Genomic DNA, 20,370 nt, shown 5'->3' with positions numbered 1-20,370 from the left:
AAACCAACACAGCCCTACGAACCTCTTGGCTCAAGTGTTTCAATGCCATAAAGTTTCAGAGTCAAGTCAGTTAGAAAAAACAAATTGTAGAGCCAGGACTCAAAATTACATATTTAAATAAGAAAATGAAGTCAATAATAGCTACAAGTAAACATTGTTTTAGGACATAGAGCCCATCTGCTAAATTTCTAAATATTTTACTCAAGTGTGAGGAATGTGACACTTTCTACTATAAAGATTCCAGTTTGGTCTGAGTTACTGTGAAAATAGAAAGCAAGTCATAATGTACTTCCACAGAATTATTTCTTAGGCATTTGCTATCTGCTTTCTATTTTGTGAATCAGTGAGAACAGAACCAACACCCATGTGTACACAGTGCTGTAAAGTAAAAATGCATAAGGATGAGAGGAAAACATAGAATGAAGGTTTACAGCCATCGAGTGCTTCATGAAGATGTACTTCTTGGCCTGGCAACATCCTTAGGCAGCAAGGTGTTCTCTCCTGCTCAGGGTTTCTGCCCTCAGCATCCCAGGGGTGTGGTATTATCTTAACCTCAACACATGCTATGATCTGGTTTAAAGAGGAGAGTTTAAGAGAAGTCAGTGAAATTTGTTTTGGAATATATCGAGAAAATACGGCCTTCAGCCCTGCTCTGCTTCTTACAAGGTCTGGGCCATAAGAAATGCCTTTCAAAGAATTTTATTGAAACTGCAGGCACAGCCAACTCCTTCTCCAACTAGGTTCATGTCAACAAATGCTTCATCTTCTCCACATCAAAGCAAGTGGCCTCTACCTCAGACCCTAACTAGGATATAATAATAATAATAATGATAATAATAAATCATAGTTGTTATTTATTGATCATCAATTTGCATGAATCTGTACTAGGGGTCTTCTACAGGCTATCTAATTTATTGCTCATAAAGTCCTCTCATGAGATAGGCGTGAACAGCCTGAGAGGAGAATACTCAGATTCAGAAAGGTTTAGTAACTTGGTACCAAAAATTAGTATGTGATACTGGAATTTGCATCAGATGCATCTTTATTCTAAAGTTTATGCTTATGGTTTCCACATTCTTCTTTATTACGCTTGCCTTTTTCAAAGACCTCTGACATCTGGACAGGGAAATGGGTCTTCTAGCTTCCTAAGCCATGCTTCCAAATAAATAAGAGATTCGGAGAGAATTACTACTCAACTTAAAGGTAAAACCATTACTATTTACCATTATTTTCCTCTTAATGACCCTGTCCAACATTTGGCTTCTATTTCCCCGAAGGCAATGTTAGAATTGCACACATCTCCTAGGCAAGGAGTCATTTCCAATGTTGTACCCCACTTCTGATGACTGGTTGTCTAGGTTAGCTGCTATTGCTGACAGCATCATTTGCTGAACCTGTCCTTCTCTCTTTGTTCCTTAAGACACTTGGGCTCTTGTCAAGGTCAATAACAAGTTCCATCTTGCTAAATCTGGAGGTGAATTTTCAATCTTTTTACTCATCGATCAGCTGCATTTTTGATCAGCCCCACCTCCACTCGGCTTCCAGGACATGACTCCCTGGCTGCTTCTCCTCCAAATCCTGTGCTAGTTTCTTCTTGCCCTCCTAGTTTCTAAATATTAGGATGTCCCGGCGCTCAGTCCTTGGATCTCTTCTCCACCTGCTCCCTGGGTGACCTCATCCTTTATCATGGCTTTAAATTCCTCCTATACATTGACTTCTTCATCCTCAACCTTTTCTCTGAACTCCAGACTGGCATATCCAGCTGCTGTTTGTCTCAAATGAGCAAGAAGAAAAATAGCTTGAAACCAAACTCCTGGTTTCCTTTGCAAACCTCCTCTTTTCATACTCTTCCTCATTTTAGGCAAATGGCAGCTCAGTCCTTACTGTTGCTCAGGCCCAAAACCTGGGAGTCGCTCTTGAAACGCAACATCAAATCCATCACAGCAGCAAATTTGGCTGATGGTTTTGGCTTTACTCTAAGACGTATACAGAATCCAAACACTTCTCCCCACGTTTTCTGAAACCAGCCTGATTCAAGCTATTATTATCTTTCAAATTACTGTAATGGCCTTCCAAATGTCTCCCTGCTTCAACCTTTACCCCATTCTTTCTATTCTCAACACAACAGACAGACTTAACCTTTAAAATATAAGTCAGATCGTGTGATTCTAGTTCTGTTACTTCTTTGACTTCATGTCCTGTCAATCTCCCCTCACTTACACTTCTCTGGCCCCCTTTGCTTTTCTCCAAAGGTGCCAAGCACATTCTCACCTAAGAGTTATTACACTTGCTGTTCCTTTGCTGGGGGCTTACCTCCCTTATCCATATGGTTTGCTCTCTGTTTTTTTCCAGTCTCTGCTCCAAATGACCCTCAATTAAAGTCCACCTTCCCTGACTACTCCTCCCATGACCCTCTTTAGCTCACCCTATCTCTCTGATTCAGCTTTATTTTCCCCTATTTTTCACTACTCGACACATTTCATATTTTCTTGTTTTTGTCTTATTTTAAATTTCCTGTCTGTTTTACCTAGAATGTTAGCTGCAGAATGGCAAGAAATTTGCTTTGTTCACACCTGTCTCCCTAGTACCTAGAACAGGGCTTGACCCATAGTATAATTATTTGTTGAATGACTAGCCTATGGCAATCTTGTGCTCAAAGAACCCCCAAAAGCATCATCTCCCACTTCCTGACAAGGCTGTCTCCTCCACCTAAACTTTAGACCTTCCCTCTTATGGCCCAATTGCTGTATCGTCCTATCTTTCCATTGCCCTAGAGATCAGAGTTAGCTCCTTGGCTCAGTGGCGCCATTGAGGACACAGGCCCTATCCCTCTTTCCTTCCCGCCATCCTCAGTAATTAGATGAGTCCTTACACTTCTTCTTGTGGTCCCGAGAAGACTGCTACAGTTCCATGAGTCACTCGGTGACAAAATCCCACCTTGCTAAAGAGAGAGAGTTTCCTCCCACTGTTTGCCTTTCATTAGGGAAACAAGCTATTCCCTCTGAGAAGACTCACAGTGGGCTTCCTTTTACTGTGTCAAATGCCCACTTCTTAAGTGCTAGGGAGGCTAGGAGAGAGAGATGCCGGCATCAGCAGCCTCTGCAGTGGGAGGTGGAGAAGTTATGGTCGGGGTAGGAATGGTTTCTCGACAGGCCAACAAGAGTATCTGCTACCGTGCAAATAGTTTTGACTTCCAAGAATTTTTCTTCCCCTTTTATTTGTCTTCTCTTTTTCTGTTCCAGAGTCTTGTTCTTGCTTTGGAGATACCATATCTCATTTTTGACCTATGTTCAATATTATTAAACATAATATTTTGAAATTTTCTTCTATTCCCTGATTTACTTCTATTTTCTTGGAGTTCCCTTTATATGTTTTTTGCTTTTATTTTGTTTTGTGTTGTGTAGTCTTCCTCTTTCATGTTAGAGACTGTTTTGCTTGTTTGTTTTTAAAAGTGTATTTAAAAGTGAGACACACGAAAAGTCCTTTGTAAGGAGTTATGCGTCCATTGGGGGCAGAGAGTGACGACAGATGGATTTACTAGATGGGGGTGGGAGTAGTAATACGCCTGACTGCCAAGGAAGGGAGTGATGGTCCCAAAATCTTATATAGAAATTTTAGCTGAATTCCCCCAGGCCTCTGCTTTACTTGATGTCCACACTTTTGACACCTTTTGGTTCATTTTTTCTGAAAATTTAATCCTCAATTTTCTGCAACAGTGGAAGAGGCAGATGAGGGTGGGTTGGAAGGGGAAGAGAGCAGTCACATGACTTCAAACTATGGAGTTGGGGTAGTGCAACCAGGAAGTCCAAATGGTCTGTTCAGATATGAGCCCCCTGTCTGCTGCACTGACACCTTTGGAGCCCTAAGTCTCTCTAGGCTCTCCGTGTCATTCCTGCAGGCATTTGGGGCCTGTTCACCCCGTGCCATTAGGTCCATTATCCCTGGCACTATTATCTTGTCTCCTGTTCAGTGTGCCACGTGAGGTTTTATATATAGTGTATATAAAATATATTACTGTCATTTCAGGGGAGAATGTAAATCGAATACGTGTGGACAATCTGTCATTTTAATGCAGACATCCCAGGATTTTAAAGATTCTATAAATTCAAATCTGTCAGGAACCCTACCGATCTCGAAAGCTGACCTTGTCATTTTACAAAAGAAGACAGGAAAGCTCAGAGAAATGAGGTCCTTGCCACATTGATCTGTAGTGACGGGGTCCTTCTGGGAGCAGCGAGAGACATGGTCCAGCCTCCGTGCTGTTGAGCAGGCTGCCTAGTTTTGCATCTCAGCCCCGTTCTCTACCAGCTCCGTGATCTTGGGACAGTTTCTCAAACTCTCTGTGGCACGTGTTCTTCAAATGTAAAATGGGGATAATTATACCTAACTCAGCAGGCTGTGGTTGGCATTAATGCATTAATATTTGTAAAGCACTTAAAATAGTACTTTTACACTGTAGTCAATTATTCAATATTATTATTATTAGTTTGGATAAATCTAACTCAACTTTCAAAAAAACCCAGGCATAGTGCTATTACAGTACTATTATAGTAGAAAGAGATCTTAATTTAAGAATTTGTATAACTAATATTAGGGATAATTCATTCTAGTATATGTGTTCTGTATGGAGAGATTAGCTTAACAATACTGCTGACAGAAAAACCATTATCCCCGAAAAAGTCTGCATTAACCCATCCTTTTGAAATATGTTTAAATTTATCCAATAAAAAAAACAAACTGAATTACATATTGGTTTTCAAATTAAAACATACTCATTAATCATCTAAAATGACTAACAATTCTAATTCTTACAAGAACACTCCCTTTAAAACATCAGAAAAAATTATCCTTTTTTGCTGGTCCAAAGTGATCTGCATTAAAAGTGAGTGGATTTTGCTTCAAATAAAGAAATAAAGCCAGGCTATGTTTCTTCCATAGTTAATTATTTCCCTGCCTACAATTCAACAACAGTTAGAAGTGATTTAAAGAACTGAACAATAGAGGCCTAATTAATATCTTCCTGAGTGACTTGGGCTCAGAAAGCAGTGGAATAAGGGGAAAATCCTATTTTCATCTTTAAGAAATTATCTTCAGGGGGAGGGGCAATATAGGGGTAGGAGATGTAGAGGTACAAACTACTAGGTATAAAATAAGCTACAAGGATAGGACTTCCCTGGTGGCGCAGTGGGTAAGAATCTGCCTGCCAATGCAGGGGACATGGGTTTGAGCTCTGGTCCGGGAAGATCCCACACACCGCGGAGCAACTAAGCCCGTGCGCCACAACTACTGAGCCTGCGCTCTGAAGCCGGCGAGCCACAACTACTAAGCCCGTGTAACACAACTACTGAAGCCCACGCGCCTAGAGCCCATTCTCTGCAACAAGAGAAGCCACCGCGATGAGAAGCCCGCGCACCGCAACAAAAAGTAGCCCCCGATCACCGCAACTAGAGAAAAGCCCGTGCGCAGCAAGGAAGACCCAATGCAGCCAAAAATAAATAAATTTTTTAAAAAAGCTACAAGGATATATTGTACGATACAGGAAATACAGCTAATATTTTACAGTAACTATAAATGGAGTATAACCTTTAAAAATTGTGAATCACTATGTTGTACACCTGTAACGTATAATATTGCACAGCAACTATACTTCAATTAAGATAATTTTTTTAAATAAATTATCTTCATAGGAAGAGGGCTACCACTGTACATTTTCACTTCTCAGATTTCTTAAACACAGGCCAAGATGAACTTCAGACGTGCGCCCTTACCAGAATTCTAATTGGGGCAGCTTCTGGAAGCCATCTCTTCCAGCTGCCTTTCCTAATTAGAAGAGGCTCTACAACCAAAACAACCCACAGAGGTTAGTAGGGCACTAAGCCCACGCCGGCACTTCTGCAGGGGCTCATGAGAAAGGAAGGAGTAATTCCTGGCTTCCAAGTGTCACATGCCTACCCATACTTCCCACTACTGTATTAGATTAGCATTTGTAGCAAAAGCATTGCTGATTCATCACGACTACTGCTCTAGAGTGACTGCTGAGTCTCTTCCGGAGGCGTTTCTGACCAGTCATTTCTGTCTCTGGCGTGAGTTTCAGGGCCCTTGACGTACTGCTGTGCCCTTTCCCTCCCTGAGAGTCATCCTGTTTTCATGGAAGACTCATTTGTCAATGTCTGTTTGAATTCCATTTCTATTCTCCAGGAGAAAATAATGCTAGGCAAACAAAAAAAGAAGTATTTTCAAAACTATCCTCTAAATGAATGCCAAATTAACAAAAAGAAAGTGAAATCATTCTTGTCCTTGAAAGCTATGAATCTCAAGAATTTTAATATGTGTTGAAACTACCTAAGTCGTTAATCATCTTGTGTTTAATAATGGCAAACTCATTCCATAAAGTAACCCATATTATAACCTAAAATGGAATCAAAACATTAAATTCAAACTATGTTATAGCACAATGACCATCATAAAGAATTTTTTTTAAAATAAATTTATTTATTTTACTTATTTTATTTTTGGTTGCGTTGGGTCTTCGTTGCCGCGCGAGGTCTTTCTTTAGTTGTGGCGAGTGGGGGCTACTCTTTGTTGTGGTGCGCGGGCTTCTCATTGCGGTGGCTTCTCTTGTTGCGGAGCACGGGCTCTAGGCATGCGGGCTTCAGCAGTTGTGGCACATGGGCTCAGCAGTTGTGGCACATGGGCTCAGTGGTTGTGGCGCACAGGCTTAGTTGCTCCGCGGCATGCGGGATCTTCCCGGACCAGGGCTCGAACCCATGTCCCCTGCATTGGCAGGTGGATTCTTAACCACTGCGCCACCAGGGAAGCCTCAAGGCTTTATGGTCTTGATGCTAGGTTTCATATTCTATATCAGTAACAAAATGTTGATTAAGATAACGTAACTTAAAAATAAGGGCAAGGATTTTTGCTGCCAGCAATTATTTTTGTGCCAAAAATTAGACACTGTCTGGACATAATTAATAAAACACCACGTTGTATCTTTTTGGGAAAAGGTCAGGTACAAATGGATTTAAATGATTTTTAGCATTCTTACTGTATACAGGCAGGACACCCGAGTTTCACGGGTCCAGCATGCCTGTGAATGATATATGGGGCAAGGCAGGGACATGAAATATAACTGGAGTCCTGGGGCATGTGATGCCATCAATACTCCTAGTACATACGCCTTCTGGTGGGCCAGGCCCTGCCCCTTTGGCAGGTGCTGCAGCCTTCTCTTCTAATAGCTAAGTCACTTGACTCCCGCCCACACCTCACCTACTGGCTCAACCTCATCAAATCTCTAGGAACAAACCCAACCTCAGACGGGGACTGAAACTCTTTGGAATTGCTGAGCAGGCATCTGGGACCTCATGCCCCATGACTCAGTAGTACGTTTCTCCTGCGGGCTTTGGCATTCCGCCTTGTTCTCAAGATTCAACACCCACTGTACTCTGGATCTGTGGCTTGTCCTGTTTGAAACTTGCCCAGCACTCTTAAGGAATTGGGGGTGCTCCCTTCTCCTACCTGTCTACCTCCTAGGCCCTGGGGTCCTTTGCCTCCTCCACAGCTCCAAAGGCAGCCGTGGTACCCTAGTTCAGGAGTCTGACAGACCTCCACTTCCTGGCCATGTGTCCTTGGGGCTCCAACTAACCTCTCTGGCCTCAGTGTCCTTACTTGTGAAAAAGGGGTATTAGGAGCACCCACTTCATAGGGGTCTTGTGAGGGTTTAAAGAGTTCATACATATAAAGTACTTAGAACAATAGTTTGCCGTAATATATAAGTACTCAGCGAATACCCAGCTTTATTAATAGTAGAACCAATAGTAGGACATGAGATGGCGGATACTACCAGCCTCGGGCTTGGAGCTCTAAAGGCTGTGGTCCTTCAGCCCATCCTTCTACTACCTGTTACACCTGCGGCACTAGACTTCACCTTGCACTGGCAGCAAAGTCCGCTCCCCAGCACGCCCCACTCCAGGCTGGGTCTGATTTCTTGTCCCGGACCTAAGCCCAGCCTGAGGCAGATACAGAGTTAAGCCCAGCTCTGTCCCCAGTGTTCTCTGAAAACTTGGTTGCCTCTACAATTTAATCATTGCTTCTACATTACTCTCTTATTTGCCCTCTCAGTTTTCGCTCTTCCTAAGGAAAGACAAATCCTAATAAGCATCTCTATAGAAAATTAAATTTGAACACAAAGAATGTACACTAAGAAAATGCATAGATATTAAAAAAATAAAAACTAGGAATGATAACTAAAAATGTTGCTATAATCCCTACCATTTTATTACACAGTTTGGTTTCACTTTTTATATATATATATATATATTTTTTTTTTTTTTTTTTTTTTTTTTTTTGCGGTATGTGGGCCTCTCACTGTTGTGGCCTCTCCCGTTGCGGAGCACAGGCTCCAGACGCACAGGCTCAGCAGCCATGGCTCACGGGCCCAGCCGCTCCGCGGCATGTGGGATCTTCCTGGACCGGGGCACGAACCCGCGTCCCCTGCATCGGCAGGCGGACTCTCAACCACTGCGCCACCAGGGAAGCCCTTTTTAAATATATTTTACTTGATAGAATTAGAAATCTCAAAGTAAACTTCCCTAGAGCCACAGCAGATGATCTCTTTTAAGATCAAACTAGATATTTGCTTCATGCCAAGTTTCTTCATCCATGCATCCTGAAAGCCAGCAGTAAATATATCTTAAGAACCAAAGGTCAAAGACAAAACAAGTAATGTCAACGCTCTTTGTTTCAGTAAACATATAAACATGACAGATGTTTCAGCATCTCTATCCCGAGGTCACAGAGAAATTATGTTCTGGTTTTCATACGTGCTTTTGATGACACGTAAGGATCTACGTGGATTGAATCAAACCACCCAGGCCTTCTCTGGTTTATTCTTTACTAAATAACTCTCCCTTTGAAGTCTGCATAAATGTTTTGAGGATATTAAAAATATTTTAGATACTAAGATGGAAAAAATCTGTAGTCTCAAAGAAATATCCTACCATTTGCAAAAGAATATTGGAATAATATTACAGGACCTGAGATTTAAGAATAACTAAAGGGTAAGGACAATGTTTTCTGCCACATGTCAGCTATTGAAACACTTGGTACTGCCCAAAAGGGGGGAACTACCAATCCATCAATTCCAAGTTGTACATGTTCCTTAAATTTTAATATACCCAAAATCAAGATGCATCTTACAATCATGTCACTTCATGGCTTAATTTATAGCATTTTTTTTCTTTCTTATTAGTACGTAAAGTAATGGTGTTCTTTACCATCAATGATGTCTCAGATTTAACAAAATGTAACTTTTGGAGTTTCTTTTCTCTTAACTTCCCTCTTTCATTCCTTTATTTTCTTCTACTTTTCTATTCCTTTAGTTTTCTTCCCTTTCTAGCTTAAAAAGGCATGTGTACATATATGTACATAATATATACACACATATATGTAAAATGTATATACATATATACAAATTACATATACATACATACTATAGATACACACACACGTACACACACATATAATCCTCTCTGTCTTGGATCCATCTAGCACCCCCAAGAACTGAGGACCTCTTTTCTCCACCTGTCCCTCTCTACAGAATCGAACTGGAGTCCTCTTCTTCACCCCAAGCCCGATATGGGACTCTGCTAAAGGTGGACTGCCTGTCTCCAAAAGAAAAGGGGAATTCACCAGTGAAGCTGTCTAATCTTGGACTTTTGTTTTTTGGGAGGATTTTGATTATTGATTCAATCTTCTTAATAGTAACTGGTCTGTTCATATTTTCTATTTCAAATAACAAGTGTTGGTGAGGGTGTGGAGAAGAGGTAACCCTTGTGCACTGTTGGTGGGAATGTAAATTGATGAAGCCACTATGGAAAACAGTATGGAGGTTCCCCAACAAATTAAAAATAGAACTACCCTATGATTCAGCAATTCTACTTCTGGGCATTTATCTGAAGAAAATGAAAACACCAATTTGAAAAGATTTCTGCACCCCCATGTTTACTGCAGCATTATTCACAATAGTCAATATGGAAACAACCTAAGTGTGCATTTATAAATAAATGGATAAACAAGATATAGTATACACACACACAGTGGAATATTATTCAGCCATAAAAAAGAATGAAATCTTGCCATTTGTGACAACGTGGATGGACCTTGAGGGCAATATGCTAAGTGAAATAAGTCAGACAGAGAAAGACAAATATTATATGATCACTTACGTGTGGAATCTAAAAAAAAAACCTCATTGATACAAAGAACAGACTGGTGGTTATTAGAGGCAGCAGGGCTAGGGTGGTGAGAGGTAGAAGAAATGGGTGAACAGTTCTTGTTTTTGTTTTTGTTTAAAGAAACTGAAAAAAACAAAACAAAAGAAAGGGGCATTCAACACGAGGCCCCCTTACTATGTGGAAAACTTTCAGTGAAAGGCTGTTGCAGGGTGAAGTGAAAAGTACTCACTAACACTCAGGATGCTGGATCTGGTTTATCTAACGGGTCCCCATTCCTCACTAGCATGGATGATAAAGGACTGACTTAAAGCCTTTGTTCTGAACTCTGGGAATGAGAGAGAAGAAATGTATTTTAGCTTTTCCCTTCCTTCATGGGAATAGGTCTGTGGCCAACTCTTTGCTCTAATGAGCCTCTTTAATAAAGGTTCCAGCTTCCCCAGGGGCCCACATGCCCTGCATGGCAAATGTTTCAGTCCCACTGCAGCCACACTCTGGATTCCATTTTATCTCCAGAAAGCTTTCCCTTGGCGCTGCCAACACACAGGAATTATTAACGAATACAAGCAGGGCATGTGCGAGCAGCATGGGGGAGGGATCCAGGACAACAACAACTTGCCTAAAATTAAAGTCTCAGTTTGTAAAGACTTGAAGTTTGATGAAGATTTTACTTTGCTCGCAGGTTAGTTAACCAAATTGGTGGAAAACAAAGAAATCAGAGTATAGCTCCCTGAAATACACTTTATCCTCACATGGGCTTGTACACAAATTAACGAAGCTTTAAATCAAGGCAACATTTTCAGAGGGAATAAAGGAAAAACACTTGGCAAACAATACATCCATGTACAAAAAAGCTGGCTGAGAAGTAACTTGCTGGCACCTACTAATACTCCATCCCACTTCTCTCAAATCCTCTCGTTTCTCTATTCCCAAGCCCCTTAGAACAGATATTCCAAAAGTCTTCCCACCCCTACCCTTACAGAGCTTTCTCAGAACACACTAAACTGGGGAGCTCAACTGGTAGCTGAATGATGCCTGTTTCTTTTTGCTTCAAGTCTCTATACCCTCCAGAGCTGGTAGGGAGCTTGGTGCTCAAGATTCCTCTGAAATTCTGCTAGATCTGGCTTCCCAAGAGCAACAGCTCTAAGTGAATCCAGAGAGAAAGCAGGTGTAGGGAATGTTCTTATCTTTTGGAAACTCTCCATAGTGTAGGGGGCAAAGAGGAAAAGAAAATCATAGCTTCCCATCATTCACAAGAAAACCAGTTGTGAATACTTATTATTCATTTTTTTGGAGGGTATGTCTTCATAGTTTATTAATATCAAATATAAGACATTTCAGAAAATAAGCAGTTAATTGTCTATTTATGGATACTGTTATTCTTCTAGCAATTACAGGAGCTGGCTTAACATAGTAAGGCAAATATTAACATAAACCTCGGGAAAAAATTATGCTGATATGTTTGGTGAAATTTCCCTCCTTTTAACCTAATACATCTCAACACATCAACACATCTCTAGATTGAGGGTATGTTTTAGTGGTCACAATCTTGGGCTCTGGAGTTGAACTTGGGTTTGAATATTAGTCCTCCACTTACAAGCTGTTTGACCTTGGACATATTACTTAACAGCTCAGGTCTCAGTTTCCTCATCTGTAAAATGGGTATAACAATATTACCTAATTGTTTCTCGTTTTCTGTCTACTATTGAATCAATCAAGTTTGGAGTTTTCTTTATTCTTTCTCGTCCTTTCTGTTTGCTGGAAAGTTATACATAATATACATAGTATTCTTATTCTTTCAGTGTTACACTTAAATTTTTAACAGGCATACCTAACTGAAATTTTGTAAATCATCAACCTCTCGATGCTTCTCCTAAACCATACACAACCTTAGAATGCTATTATTCTGGTCTTTTTAAATTCCACTTTGTTTTACCACCAAAATGGGTTATAGTGTTATTGTTTCATCAATTATTTGAACCAATCAAAAGTTTGTTGATTTACCTACATGCTTGTCAATCTCTTTGCATCACATTTATTCATTTGGGTTCAATTTCCTTTTTACTAAAATATACCCTAAATATACTAAAATAAATTAGGAGATGTTTTCAGTCAGCATCTGTTATCAGGAAACTCTTCTAGAACATGACTACTGAAGTCTTTATCTGGCACTCACGCTTGAGTTCAAGATCAGCTGGGAATGAAAATCTAAGTTAACAGTTATTTTCTCTCAAAATGATACTACTACTCCACATCTTCTGATTTCTGCTGTTGCCTTTGAGAAGTCTGTTGACAGGATAGTGGTAATTCCTTTAAAGGCAATTTTCCTTTTCTCCCCAGTTACTTTTACAATCCATTCTTTGACTCTGGGGTTTTGCCTTTCAGTTTCACCAGGATGTGTCTACCTGTGGTGTCACTGTGCTTCCTGAATCTGAATATTCACGTCTCCTATCGGCTCTAGAATGTGATTCGGCATTATCTTATCAAAAATTGCCTCTCCTCAATTCTCTCTAGTCTTTCCATATGGAATTCCTAGGTGACACATTTTTGATCTTCTCACTCAATTTTTCATGTCTCCCATCCTCTCTTTCTTATATTCCATCTCTATCCATGCTACCTTCTAGATAGTTTTTCAGATCTATCTTCCAGTTCAAAATTCATACCCATAACAACATTCAATCTGTTTATCATTCAAGTTACTTTCTTATCCATTCAATTAGTACCTTTTTCCTTGCTAGACATTCTATAATTTCCCTACCCAAAGGTCTCATTTATTTTTTCTTCTCGTGTTGTCTTATCTTTCCTTTAAATCCTTTAATTTATGTCCTTAGTCATGTTAAGCATAATTATGTTATATTCTCTTTCACATAGCTTGTTTACCTATTTTTGTTATTTACTTTGCCAGCCAATCTGGCCTTCGGTAGATTGTTTCTATGCATCTGTTGTGCTTTGGGTGTGTGAGCTCAGGTTAAATGAGGCTTATCCGTGGAATCCTGCCTAGGTTGAGATATTCCCTCCAGAGAGGTTTTCCACTTGCTTCTACCAGGGAATTTGGGAGTAGTGTGGTCTGAGACCAATTTTAATATTAAATTCTCTGGTTGGAATTTCCCAGATGATGCAGGTAAAGTAAACGAAAACCTCAAACTCAGATGAGGTACAGGCTCCTGTTTAAAAGTTCCCACAGGATATTTCACTTTCCCACTCCAGGCCAGGCCAAGAAGGACAAGCTAGTTTGTTAGGGTCTTCCATTACTAAAGGATGGATTTTTTTTCAGCAAGGGCATATACCTTTGAAGGCACTGGCTTTGCATGAGGGTCTCATCTAACTTCCCATTTTATATGGGTCCAAGCCTTTACCATCTGCCTCTCCATGGGGGTTAAAGCCAGATTACTGAGACAACAGCTCCCAACCCTGCCTCCTGGGAGCCCCCAGTTCACACTTATGCGCTGATTCTCAGATCTTCGTTCCTGCCCCTTGGATATTCCCTACCTTCTCGTGAGCTCCAATAAGCATTTAAAAGGCTTTTTAAAAGTTATTACATTCACCTAGCATTTTTAGATGTCTGTAGCAAGAGGATTTTCAAGTTGTTTATTCCATAAAACTACCACAATCAAATTCTTTGTTTGGGTTGTTAACCTACTTGAATGTATTACTTTGAGAAAAAGAAAATATTTTTTAAATGTGTAACATAATGGTGTAACACAAATAGGTGCTCATGTAATGTAGTGTTATCTTTGGATTATTAGATCAGCTGAAAAATTAGGCCTCGGAGACAAAAACATTTTTATGAGAAATAATTGATATTTGATTCTTTGTTAAATAAAATAAACACTGAATACTTTCACTAGTTTTGTTGCTCTTATAAGACAAGCTACAAAGTATAGCCATTTGTGGGCATATGGGGTTTAATACATGTAATAAGTTCTTTCTTCATGCAACTTCCAGATTTTCTCAAGTAAGGCCACCGTTTCTTAAAGGCAAATTATTGCATAATGATGATAATTGTATATATGAACTTTATATTTGTCTTACATATATTTTAGGGAAAAAACCAACTCCTTTATTAGTAACTCGTGAAACAGTAAAATTTTGTGGAAAACCTTAGAAAAAACTGTGGGAAATGTGATATGTTGCAAAGGGCACAGGCTTGAGAGACAGATGGGTCTGGGCTCTGGTGCCATCTCTACTATTTATTGGCTGTGTGACCTTAGGTGAGTTAATTAACCTCTCTAAGCCTCTTTTTCTTCATCAATAAAAGAAGAGATGAGTGATACCTGGCAGAGTTACACTCAGGATTAACTGAGATAATGAATTCATCTGGCAAATGCTAAATGAACACTAGTGAAAAGACAGAAAGAAGGACGGAAAGAAAAAAGAACGGAGGGAAGAAGGAAGGAAAACTTGAAATGTTCAGGAATTCAGGCAGCCAGTGCCTCTCAATTCATTTAAAGAACAGGAGTATGTGAGGCCATGCTCTCCAATGAATTAGCCTAATGCTAATTTCTAAGTAATCTTCGTCTAGATGGTATCACTCATGCAAATTCACTTCATGTCTTACGGGAAGTTTAATACAAAACAAAGACAAGTCAAATTGCCTAGAGCCTTGAGATATCTGGACCATCCATCCCTCAGGAAGGTCCCTTAGTAAACAGTGGAGGGCTCAAACAACTGGGACCCCTCCTGGGAAAAGAGCCCCTAAAGAGAACTATGAATGCTGATGGCTGTGACCAGGAGACACACTGCCTCTCAGTAAACTGAACTTCCAACTTTTTTCCTCCAAAAAAAAAAAAAAAAAATTAAAAAGAATCACAGAGCAGAAGGATAGGAGGGAGTAAAACTACATGACGCTTCTGACCAGCACTCACAACAGCCCACAGAGTCCTGACTGCCCTCCAGAAATTTCTAAAGGAATGAAGAGAACACCTTGGTGGCCACTGTTTCTGCTAAGATGTTTTCCAGATGTCTGCTCCCGATGAGTCGGTTTGGAGGTATGGGGGAGCACCAGACACCCTCAGAGGAAAATGAGCTATAGCCCTGTTCCCCTTGTTTGGTGGTGTCTTAATAGGTCTCTGTCCTCAGGAATGTTGAAGGAGCTCAAGTGTGTAAAGGGATGGTCAGCTCAAGACTAAACTGAGGGCAATGAATTCACCTCTGGGTGAGGACAGCTTACGCTCTATGAGCAGAGAGCTGGGCTGTTCACCTCATAGCCTGGTCTATGAATATGGTTTTCCACCCATTTCTGAGGAATTTAATCAGGGGAAAAGCTGGCTCTGAATGAGCAGATAGGCTTTTACGTGAGGTCATCTCTCAGGAGATGATCTGCGTCACCTTGGTGATGGACAAGAGGGAGGACATTTTGTAAGAAGGGAAGAGAAGAGACACCACAATTATCCTTGGCTCCTACAGGATTTGAGGGTGGGACAAAAACTAAAATGCACTGTGTGTGAGAATGGACGCTAGTGGTAAAGACTGAAAGTCTAGGGCTTCCCTGGTGGCGCAGTGGTTAAGAATCCGCCTGCCAATGCAGAGGACACGGGTTCGAGCCCTGGTCCGGGAAGAGCCCACATGCCGCGGAGCAACCAAGCCCATGCGCCACAACTACTGAGCCTGCACTCTAGAGCCCGTGAACCACAACTACTGAGCCCATGTGCCACAACTACTGAGTCTGTGTGCCACAACTACTGAGCCTGTGCTCTAGAGCCCGTGCTCCACAACAAGAGAAGCCACTGCAATGAGAAGCCCGTGCACCGCAACGAAGAGTAGCTCCCGCTCGCCGCAACTAGAGAAAGACCGCGCACAGCAAGGAAGACCCAACGCGGCCAAAAATAAATAATAAATAAAGTCTACTATTGCCTTCCTCCTTCATCAGAACCCTGGGCAGGCGCCCCCATAGCCCTATCCCCAGGGAAAAAAAATACGGTGACTTGAAAATATCTGTCGAGATGCAGCAAAAATGATCACAATAGTCTTGGAGCTATACAAATGCAAACGCTTGTTCAGAACTAGTATCACATAAACATGAGATAGTAAGTGTTAGAATGTGTGCCTCTAGGTTAAAACATTGATGAAATAGAGGATGTTTAGAGAAATGGACAGTGAGAGTTAGCAACATTGTTTAACCTCACATGGATCCTAATGCTTTTAGCTTCAGCAAGATTGACAGTATTCTGGACCATAAAACAAGACTCAAAAACTTTAAAAGAATTGAAATCATACAAAGTATCTTTTCTGCAACAGAATTAAACTAGAAATCATATAGAACTATCTCTGGAAAAGCCCCAACTATTTGGAAATTAAACAACAAAAAATAATCCATGAGTGAAAGAGGAAGTCACAAAGGAAATCTGAAAATAGTCTGAGTTGAATGAAAATGAAAACAATACATCAAAAATTTGAGGATGCAACAGTTAATATCGTACTGACTGAGAGCAAGGCAAGAATGCTTTCCTTCACTATTTCTATTCAGAATTGTACAGGAAGTTCAAGCCAGTGCAATAAAGCAATAAAAAGAAATACACAAATTAGAAAGAAAGAAGTAAAACCATCTCTATTCACAGAAGAAATGATTGTGTTCATAGAAAAATCCAAAAGCATCTACAAAAAAGCTATTCAAACTAATAAGAGAGTTTTGAAAAGTCATAGTATTTGATACACAAAATCAGTAGTATTTCTATATACTGGCAATAGGCAACTGGAAATTGAAATTCAAAGAAAAACTTACTGTATATAATAGTGAAACCAAGGGCAGTCATCAGTTAGATCCCTTAAACTATAACTTGCTTAATAAATAACATCCTGTAACTTGCCTTCACTGACAAAGCTTGCTTTGTTTTCAAAAACTGCATACCCTCCAAGCTTCACGTAGCTTAGACAATATATCACAAGACGCCTTTCATCACCCCCTATAGATAACACCTCTGACATATGGATTGCTATAGTACAGTTGTTTTTTCAGGAACACGGAGTTAGTCTTGCCCAGGTCAAATCATTCAAGCCCCCCAACATTAAACTGGTCCTGTGCAAATCTGATGGATGACCATTTGACATCGTAGGACCAAAAATTCCACCCTCAGATCATCCTAACGCCGTCATTTTCTGAACATGCGTCCCAGGAAGAAGCATGTAACTCAGATACACCTGTGCAGAACACAGGTTATGCTGTAGGAATCAACAACATGATTTTTAAACTTATGTGGAAAGACAAACAACTAGAAAGGCTAAAACAGTTATGAAGAAGAACAAAGTTGGAGGACACATACTACCTGATTTCCAGACTTCTGTACAGACACAGTAATCAAAACAGTGTGGTATTGACCAAAGAATAAGCACGTAGATGAACAGAACTGAACAGAGTGCTCAGAAACAGACCCATGCACATACAGTCAATTGATTTCCAGTCAAAGATCAAAGGCAATTCAATGGAAAAGAACAGTCTTTTCATCAAATGATCTTGGAACAAGTGGACACTCACTTGCCAAAAAAAAAAAAAAACCTTGATCTGTACCATATTAATAAGTTAACACAACACGGATCACACGCCTAGATCTAAACTTAAAACTAGGAAACTTTGTGAAGAAAATAGAGGATAAAATCTTCCTGACCTTGAATTAAGCAAAGATTACTCAATGAAAGGATGCTCAACATCATTATTCACCGGGGAAATGCAAATTAAAACCACAGTGAGATACCATCAGCTAGCTGAATGGGTAAAAAAACAAAGAAAATAAAGAAATCCTGACAATACCTAGTGTTGCCAAAAATGTGAAGCAACTGGAACTCTCATGCACGTTGGTGGGGAAGCAAGATTATTCAAGCACTTTGGAAAACAGTTGGGCAGTTTCTTATGTCTACTCCCCGTATGACCTAGGAATCTCAAGACAAATTCACTCAAGAGAAACAAAGACATACGTACATACAGAAACATGCAGGGGAGTATTTAGAGCAGCCTTATTCATAATCACCCCAAAAAGGGAACAAACCAAACATCCTTCAGCTGATGAATGATTTTAAAACTGGCGCATCCATATAATGACATCCTACTTGACAATAAGAAATGAACCACTGGGACACATAACAATAGGGATGAATTTCAAATGAATGATGCTAAGCTTTACAGATTTACTAAGGCCACATGATATTGGATTACATTATACGACATTCTGCAAAGAGCAAAACTCCAGGGACAGAAAATAGATCAGTGGTTGCCGGAGCCTGGGGCCTGGGGAAAGGATTAACTACCAAGGGACACAAGGGCATTTTTTGTGGTAAGGGCTCTTCTATGCCTTGATTGTGGCGACTTACATGACCGTATGCATCTGTCAAAACTCATAGAACTGCAAACTAAAAGAGGGAAATTCTATTGCACGTAAATTACGCTTCAATAAACCTCACTTTAACTTTTTTAAGATTTTAAAAGATTTTTTTAAAAAGCTGTTTGCTGGGGAAAAATACAGTAACAATCAGAGTCAAGTAAAAAAGAAAAAAAAGTCTTCTAAGAAGGAAGCACAGCTACTTAAATCAGGATGAAAGACACTTCAAGAGAGAAAAGATTTTTAAGAGAAGATGAAACCAATAAATTAGGTTTAAGATGTCTGCAAAAACAAACAAAAACAAAAAAACCCCAGATTCATCCTGCCCTGAGAGGTCATCAGGAAAATAGAGTATCTTAAGAAATAAGAACTAATTTGCCAGATACCCAAAAGGCAACTGAGTCAAAGAAAGAGAATGGTAGGCAGAATTCTAAGATGCCCTCCCATCCCTATCCCCCGCCCCCGCCCCACCGTGTACACACCCTTTGTGTATAATCTCCTCCACTTATGTGCGGGTGTGACTTGTAAATATAATAGGAATTCACTCCCATGATTAGGTGATTAGTCAATGGACTCTGAGTTCATCAAAAAGAGCTTATCTGGGTCCCCTGGTTGCGCAGTGGTTAAGAATCTGCCTGCCAACGCAGGGGACACAGGTTCGAGCCCTGGTAGGGAAGATTTCACATGCCGCGGAGCAACTTAGCCCGTGCGCCACAACTACTAAGATGGCATGCCTTAGAGCCTGTGCTCCGCAACGAGAAGCCACTGCAGTGAGAAGCCCGCGCACCGCAACGAAGAGTAGCCGCCACTCGCCACAACTAGAGAAAGCCTGTGCGCAGCAACGAAGAACCAGTGCAGCCATAAATAAATAAATAAAAAATTTTTAAAAAAGCATCACAAAAGGCAACAGCATAGAGAAAAGAGGGGAAGGCTAAGGGCAGACGTCTTTGGAGAATAATCTCTCTCAATTCCATCCAGTGGTGGCCAAGAAAACCCAGCACAGACTGGTGGAGGTTCCCTGGTCTTGTCTCATTGCTCTTGATAACTCATTGTCCCTACAGGTTTTACTTCTCTACCTCCGGACCCTGACTGCAGTCACCCAAGTACTAACACTCCTCTCTGGGGGGCACACCCTCCCACAGGTCTCCAGGGCCAACAGTGACATCCAGAGCAGAAACACGTCTGTATTCACTGGACTTCCTTAACACTCATTCTCAACATGGCCGTTGGTGAGACTAGGCACCAGGAAATAACCACTCAACTTTATAACCATAAAAAAAGCATGAATCATTCCTGAATCATCTTTCCCTATATGGGAAATATAATAGGAGGGTTCCCCCTGCCCAAAGAATATTATCTGAATTACAGGTTGTAGTATCTTGCAAATTAAAATACACGCTTCATCTTCATAATATTATTAGTTCTTTGATTTATAGCACTGTTCATTCTGAACATCATATAATGAAAATGGAGTAAATCATAACTTACCCTGTAACTTTTTAGTCTGATGAAATCAACCTTCATAGAGACAAATCTATCGGAATTTCGACTGATGTTCTTAAGGTGTTCTACCAGATCTGCACAGAACTTGTAGCCTCCTTTAAGTACACAGAGGACCATAATGTCACAGTATCCTATGTCTTTCATAATATCCTTAGCCAGCCGTTCAATTCTGAAAGAAGGGATTAAAAGATATATTAAAGCATGACTACTTCTGAGCATTTTTGTTCCTTTCCCCAAAAATGCATGATGTACTCTACATACTAGATTATGCAGGAGAATGTGGAGAAGGGCTTGGGAGACAGAATGTTACAGATAAAGAAGCTCTGTTA

At 40.4% G+C, this 20,370-nt stretch overlaps 1 protein-coding gene across 6 annotated transcripts in view; it reads right to left on the bottom strand.

Moving 5' to 3' along the window:
- Positions 1 to 20,370, bottom strand: part of PRTFDC1 (phosphoribosyl transferase domain containing 1) — a 91,973-nt gene that overhangs the window by 56,847 nt on the left and 14,756 nt on the right. For all 6 annotated transcript variants that reach the window (XM_029239036.1, XM_029239033.1, XM_029239039.1 and 3 more), the window contains exon 3: positions 20,027 to 20,210. In XM_029239036.1, the coding sequence (XP_029094869.1) occupies positions 20,027 to 20,210 (184 nt within the window). The remainder of the gene's footprint in view (positions 1 to 20,026; positions 20,211 to 20,370) is intronic.

This window comes from Monodon monoceros, unplaced genomic scaffold (assembly GCF_005190385.1).
Source record: "Monodon monoceros isolate NGI ecotype Baffin Bay Population unplaced genomic scaffold, NGI_Narwhal_1 Super_Scaffold_21, whole genome shotgun sequence".
Lineage (NCBI taxonomy): Eukaryota > Metazoa > Chordata > Mammalia > Artiodactyla > Monodontidae > Monodon > Monodon monoceros.
This window is presented reverse-complemented; position numbering and strand designations above follow the sequence as displayed.